Source organism: Eutrigla gurnardus (genome assembly GCF_963514095.1).
Source record: "Eutrigla gurnardus genome assembly, chromosome: 1".
Taxonomy (NCBI): Eukaryota; Metazoa; Chordata; class Actinopteri; order Perciformes; family Triglidae; genus Eutrigla; species Eutrigla gurnardus.
This window is the reverse complement of record NC_139915.1, coordinates 1,858,588-1,865,909: the sequence shown is the minus strand read 5'-3', so window position 1 is coordinate 1,865,909 and position 7,322 is coordinate 1,858,588. Positions and strand designations below refer to the sequence as shown.

The window sequence follows — 7,322 nt, the reverse complement described above, 5'->3', positions numbered from 1 at the left end:
CCCTGAATACAGGGTCCAAACAACCAAACAAAATATCCTCATACAAAAGCTCAAGTTTACAAATGTATAACAAATTTAGGCTTTGCTGCCACCTTGTGGCGAGAACAGAATAAAGCAGACATGTCGGCAGCCTTAAATAACTTCTGCCAGTTTAAACTGCAAGATGTGTGATTAGTAGGTATACGAGGTATTGGCAATTATAGAATATTTACACAGATATGTACTCACAGTTTTTACTGTAAATCATATTTTAATAATTGGACGCAAAGGCTGCCCCCTACAGGAGGAAAGGAAGATGTTGAAATGATGATCAGCACCTATGATGACAACGCATTTATATAGTATATATATATATATATATATATATATAATGCACTGTCATCATATGTGCTTGTAAAATGGTAGCCATACAATTGTGAATACAATATCATAACTTTATTGTTTGATTCCAGTTACATGTGATTTATGAATGTGTATATCTGAAACGATCAAATCATTAATATAACAAGCAGATTTTCACATACAATCACATAGACTAAAATGACTAAAATGCTAAGGTAGACTAAAATGCAAACAACGCAAACAAATTATTTAGAAATTAGAAATTAGAAATGATCATAATTACAGTAGTTACACAGTAGTTAGTTAAGTATTGCAGCTTAAATATGCAATAAAGAAATAGTAAGTGAAAAAACAATATTTACAAGCAGCTTTAAAGGCCTATACATTATTCTAAAGAAATAATATGATATATAACCTCATTGTTAACTAAATGTCTTCATTTTTCCGGGCATGCACAACGAAAGAAGCTAACAGACTCTTGGTTTATGATATATAACATAATAATTATATATATTACAATATTCAACAGTCAATGTTAAAAGTCATGACATAAAAGCTGTCTATGGTCATAAAAAGGCAAAAAGATGCAGAACTTCTCTCAGTTCTTCACATAAAAGTGCTTTCACTTCCCATCATCCTTCTTGGATGGAGAACTAAGCATCTGCAAAATGTACAAGATTTACTTCAGAATAGTACCAATATCGGTCTGTTAATAATATATTTGGTCACCAAATCACTTTGGTTCCTGCGTGTCCTTCTCTTGTTGTTATGAGCATTTTCATGGTGGTTCCTTCATAAATGAGTGCCGTTTCACAGCTCTATCAAGTTCAAAGTGATATGAAGGAGGTTGATCCGTCTAACTTTGCTCCACGGAGAAATTTGACTCGGATCTGTTGGGCAAAAACAAGAATTTCACACTTAATGAGATTTCAAGGGAGCAAGGAGGAGATGAGTGCATGTGATTGTGACAGAGCTTACATGTCTTGGTGCTTGTGTATCATGTGGTTGTTGTACTCCAAGATGGGAGGGATGGTCTCCTCATCCTCAGGAACCTGGAACCGACACATGGGATCACACCGTGAGTTAGAAATGAATCTGAGCCATTTTATAATTCAGGGTTTTCACTTAAAAAAGGGGGAAGACCGCCATCTAGTGGTATAAAAGCACTCTCACCTCCCAGTAAACTTCATCGTCCATGCAGTTGTCATCAGCAGGGTCGCCCCAGATAGGCAACCTCAGGACGAGACCTTTGAAAAGCAAAAGTACATGCGGCAAGACTCATTTCAGTTTTGATGTATTTCTTCTGCAAGTTTAAACATATTTTGCACTTAAAAGAATAAAAGTGAATAGATCTTTAACCTCGGGTAATAATCCCAGACATGTTGACTAATCCTGCTTCAAAAGCACTTTAGAATGAAAGGAAATCCCTTTGAATCCGAAATGTTTACTACCTTAAATGAACAGTTACTGTTGTAAGTGACAGTATTTCTCATTTTTGAGATTTTCCTATATATTTTTTGCTTGAAGCAGGTTCCTTTAAACACGGCATGTAGAGTTATTTAAAGCAAATTGTAAAATACATCACAATAAATAACGTCATTGTTCCACTGGATAACATAATACTTGACTAATGGACTGCTTTATATGGAAACATAACTTTGACTGACAGCAAAACGCAACACATTTGACCAACTCACCGACAGCCGCTCCTCCAACAACTCCAAACACTATAGCAACGCAGCAGCCAGCAGCCTGGAAGCCTCCCTGCGTTAATACAGATCTGTCTGCGAAATCACCTTCAAAGTCAAACGTCTCGATCAACCTAGGAAGAAAAATGTACTTTTCAATCAAAGAAATGTGAAAGTGTTTGATTGGCATAAAGACAACGGCTCCTCCCATGTGTACCCATGTAACTTCAATCAACAAACAAACAACTTAGAGGTGAAATTCCAGTTATATCTGTTTGTGTGCGTGTGTGTGTGTGCGTGTGTGTGTGTGCGTGTGTGTGTATCAGTCACTCACCCCTGTCGGCCATAGACCTCTTCCGTAGCAGATGCAGCAACAATGGCGCCTATAAAGCCCCCGAGCATCCCTGGCACGGCGTGCAGGTTGTGGACGCCACATGTATCCTGGAGCTTGAGGTATTTCTCCAAGAAGGGCTGAAGATGAAAAAAAAAAAAACAGTTTTTATTCTAATCTAATGAGGAGGAGCTTAGCCATGTTTTAAAGTCCATTCAGTTCAGGCAACAAGTCGAGAACACATGTAGTTTTTTCTTCAAAGTTTATACAATTCTATTTATTATATATATATATATATGTTTTTTATAATTTGTATATTTCCATTCCATGGACTAAATGCATTTTGAAATCTTCTAAAATTGTGAAATATCTTATTGCGAAATAATATAATTGTTGTCATAGCATTAAGCACAACATGTTTTGAGGTGTGTCTCAACATCACCCTGCACCAACTCGCGGGACAATTTCCATCAAACATAAAAAAGTACTCAATGTTTCTCGATAAATGAGTCATCACTACACAAACCACTACTGGTTTCACTCTTCATGCTGGTTCCTTCCCCGTTCCAACGCTCCACCTCCTGATCCTCAGTCTGCAGACTCACCGTGACAAACACATAGCCAAAGGTGGAGATGATGCCGCAGGAGAAACCCACGATGAGTGAACCATAAGGAGTGATCATGAACTCTGCGGCGGTTCCCATGGCAACGCCACCCGCCAGAGTGGCATTCTGGATGTGCACCTGTCGGGTACATGAGTGGGTAAAGTGTCAGTCGTGAGGAGACACACACATTGGCCGGATTGAGGACGCGTCATTGTTCTCACCATATCCAGCTTCCCTCTCTTCTGAGACATGCTGGAGATGGCCACCGCGGTGAGGACGGAGGAGGCGAGGGCCAGGTAAGTGTTGATGGCCGTCCTGTGCTGACCGGAGCCGTGGTCCGTGATGGCCGAGTTGAAACTGGGCCAGAACATCCAGAGGAACAGCGTCCCTGTGAGGTGGGAGGAAGTCCATCAAACCACAACTGAACAATGTTTCATATTTGATTTGCCGACTGAGCTGCATGCTGCAGAAAACTCACCGATCATGGCGAACACATCGGAGTGGTAGACGGATCCATTGAGGCGCTTGCTTTGGTGCAGGTTTGGTCGGTAGAGGACCCAGGAGATGGCCAGACCGTAGTACCCCCCGAAGGCGTGAATGACCATGGAGCCGCCAGCATCTCGGCACTGTTGGAATAAGCAACGTTTGATGGGAAGTTCTCACTGCGTCTCCTGTGGGATGTGTTTGATTGGACTCACATGAAGGAGACTGAGGATGATGAATTCCTCCACAGCAAACAGTGTGACGCCAAACAAGGTGAGAACCAGCAGCTGGACGGGGCTCACTTTCCCCAGGAGGGCGCCGTACGCAATCAGAGAGCTGGCCACGCAGAAGTCGGCGTTGATCAGACTGAGGTGGGGGGAAGGGAAGCAAAGTTCAACGTTTGGGAACTTTAACGGTCAAACTTGCAAATCTGCATAGTTGTTTGTTCAGTTGCTGGCCAGTGAGGTTTTATTTTGTTGTGACAGGAATGAAGGTTTTGCCTCAGGCACACCTCCTACCTAACAATTACACTTCCACCTGACTACAGCTGTGACAAACAAGGTGCCAAGACAAGAACAGGATTCTTGAGAGACTCTTGAAAGGTGTGTTTCCTAACCCAACTGTGCACACAGCTGCATTTTCTAAATGATGACGGTGCATAGAAAGCTGTTAAATGTACCTCTCTACACCAATATAGATCTTCCCGGTGTCGGGGTCCAGGGAGTGGAACCAGCCTTGCATGAGCAGAGCCCACTGCACGCCAAAGGCAGCCACCAGGAAGTTGAAGCCCACGGCGCCGAAGCTGTAGCGTTTCAGAAAGGTCATGAGGAAACCAAATCCAACAAAGATCATGACGTGGACGTCCTGGAAGCCTGGAGAGAGGGGAAACATCAAAATGTCTTCCTTCTTTTCTGCTTCTGCTTCACATGAATCAGCATAGGGTAATTTCAAATCATATAAAAGAATAATAATAACATTGGAACTTACTATTAATTGATTTGTAATTAATGCCTGTATGTTGAGAATGTCTTTAAGATATAATTGCAGATGACTATGCTATAACACAATGGCAATATAAGTGGTGGCAATTACCACAGTTTTACATGTCATATGAGTGACATTAGGATTAAAAGGCCACAATCTGGCGTTAAACTGTTGCAGCTGTACTTACTGGGATATCTGAAGTAGAAGTCATTTTCAATATCACTGGTGATGTTTTCATCTTCCTTGTGCTTTATCCATCTCTTTACGTCGGATTCGTCATCATACCGTATGAAAACTCCAAACAGCACGATCATAGCGATCTGCCAGACGAAGCAGACAGCTGGCAGACTCACACGGACGTTGGTGTTCTTCTGCCGGCAGAAAAAGCCCCTCAGGATGTCCAGACAGTTCCCCATGTTGAAAACTCAGGTGATGCTCTGAATACTCCTCATCCAAGGCCCCTGATCTGCTGTGACTTTCTGTCGTTTCTTTGCAGATTTATATCCAAATTTGAGCACGCAGTCCTATGGAAGGGGTGTGCTCCAATTATCCACTCACACACAGGGGGTGGATACACCTCAGCAGGTGAACCACTCCTTACTGCTCACCTTTTTTTTTACAGCCAGACACAAAGCTGGGACTCTCATATTAGAATAGACACCATGAGGACATAGTGTAATCACTAATGCACCATTGTCAGATTACCATTAATACAACTGTGGTTTATGATTTGCCTGCACCTGTAATAGTCAATTAAAATGTTTTTTGGTGTTTCTTTGTCATGTTAATTGTGTTGCAGGTGTGTTTGTTAAGAGACCACAATTCTTTAATTGATGATAAAGAATCTCATCTAATGTCAATTATTAGCCTTGAGAGATGTCAATGTTTATATTGCACTCATATTTTTTTTTATTTCACGTGTTTCTAACAGTTTTTATTTTCTGGGCTATTTTTTAAATGAAAAGAAAAGACGTGAGAACATACGTGCAACTTCTGTGTGAGTCAATCAACTTTGATACTCAAAGTGACCTTTATGTTACACAAACAGGGGCGTGCACTGTTTGTGTAACATAACGCTCTTCAGAAACAGCATCCAGCATCTGAAAGTGCTGCAAAAAGACTGGGAAGCACTGTTCCCTCGGCTGATGGTTTTAGAGGGTGAGCCGTCTGCCCTGTGGGAGATTTAGAGGCCCTTGGGTGAACATACCTGTCAGTCAACATACCATCACCACAGTTGGAACCAAGTAGGACCGTATTACTTTGAACGGGTGACTGGAGGACTGGGGGGACTTGTTTAAGGACCCATTAAGGACTGGGGGATTGTTTTAATCCACCACTGATACTAGAGGAGATGAATATCAGCATGACCATTTATAATGAGGGAAGCCAACGTGCCCATTGGTTGTTTGTTTTCTCCTCCTCCAACTCGTGTCCTGTGATCTGTACTGTTTTTTACAGTCGTGATGTGTATCTAACAGACAATATTCCAGTTCAGGGACCCGTCATGAACCTCAGACGTGAAGAACATTCCGGATGCCTGCATTCCTTTTTCGACTCATTATGTGACACACGAGGCAAGGTCGCACACGTGATTCTCCTCTCTGATCACATTACGAACGTTGATTTGCAGAATTCAGCACAACTCTACTTTCATATGCAGCGTTTCGGATTGGTGTGTATTCACAAGTATCACGTGTGATGGTCACAGGGTGCAGCAGGCTGAACAAGCCAAAAACACACCAGAGACAATGAGTCAATTACTTCCCCGATATTACACTATTAGTCATAAATGGTGTCTACAGAGTGAGTTGATTTATGCTTCCATGGAAGAGTGGTTTATTACAGATACCCCTTATTATTATTATTTTTTCCCAGTCTGCATCAACAACACTAACCTGAGCGTAACAGTTCACCTGCAGAACCGGCTGACGACGACACACTCTGTCACTCAGAATCCAGTGAAAGGAAAACAGGCAGACACTTTTCAGCTTCACAGTTTGAATACTTTGAGTGACTTCACACAAATCAATATTTTCTTTAAAGAAACAAGTGGAATTCTTTTTGATTTTATAACAAACCATTTTTTAGATAAACAAGAAGGAATGAAAATCAGCAGTTTGCTTCAGTAGATATATATTTTTATTTTGTCTGTCGTCATTAATGTTGACAACAGCATCTTCCTCCTGTTGGGCCTTTGGGTCCTAAATGTAACCCCCACAACCAACCTGTCTCCCTGCCATCTTCTCCCTCCACCAATCTGTCTCCCTGCCACTCTTCTCCCTCCACCAATCTGTCTCCCTGCCACTCTTCTCCCTCCACAACCTGTCTCCCTGCCACTCTTCTCCCTCCACCAACCTGTCTCCCTGCCACTCTTCTCCCTCCACCAACCTGTCTCCCTGCCATCTTCTCCCTCCACCAACCTGTCTTCTTTGGTCTTTGCTTCCTAAAGAAGTCTCTTTGTCTATATCTATGTATGATCACTAACTCGTCTAAAACCAGACGCTTGCTGAGGCGTTCAGCTGAAAGTACAAGCATCAGTGTTTGAAAGTCAGCAGGCTGAAATCATCCTGTTTTGGCAGCGGTGTGTTTAGTAACAAAGGTCTGTAAATCCAGTGCAGTTCAGGGTGTGGTTTAAAGCCAGGAGAGTCTGGTCCACATGACCTGCAGACTGTAGTTAGAGTTGGGCACGTAGCTGCAGCTGTGACTGCTGTCGTTTGGCAATCCAAAAAAAGCTGTAAGCCTTAAAATATCTATGATGTCACTTGTTATATGTGCTGCATTAAAATTTCACTAAATCATCTCATATGAGTCTATGTTTTTGCATTTTGCACACATTGTAAATTATTTTTTAAACGCACACACACACAAATTCATAAAACACCATTCAAA

At 41.8% G+C, this 7,322-nt stretch overlaps 1 protein-coding gene across 1 annotated transcript; it reads right to left on the bottom strand.

Moving 5' to 3' along the window:
• Window positions 1-420: 420 nt before the first annotated feature.
• Window positions 421-4,919, bottom strand: rhcga (Rh family, C glycoprotein a). The gene is made up of 11 exons (XM_084018096.1): window positions 4,621-4,919; window positions 4,129-4,321; window positions 3,665-3,815; window positions 3,445-3,592; window positions 3,188-3,354; window positions 2,967-3,104; window positions 2,365-2,501; window positions 2,040-2,164; window positions 1,516-1,589; window positions 1,321-1,394; window positions 421-1,232 (listed from the first exon to the last, which is right to left on the bottom strand). Exons 1-11 carry the CDS (start codon window positions 4,847-4,849, stop codon window positions 1,199-1,201), a joined length of 1,470 nt encoding a protein of 489 aa, XP_083874222.1. The 5' UTR covers window positions 4,850-4,919; the 3' UTR covers window positions 421-1,198.
• Between the last annotated feature and the right edge of the window lie 2,403 nt (window positions 4,920-7,322).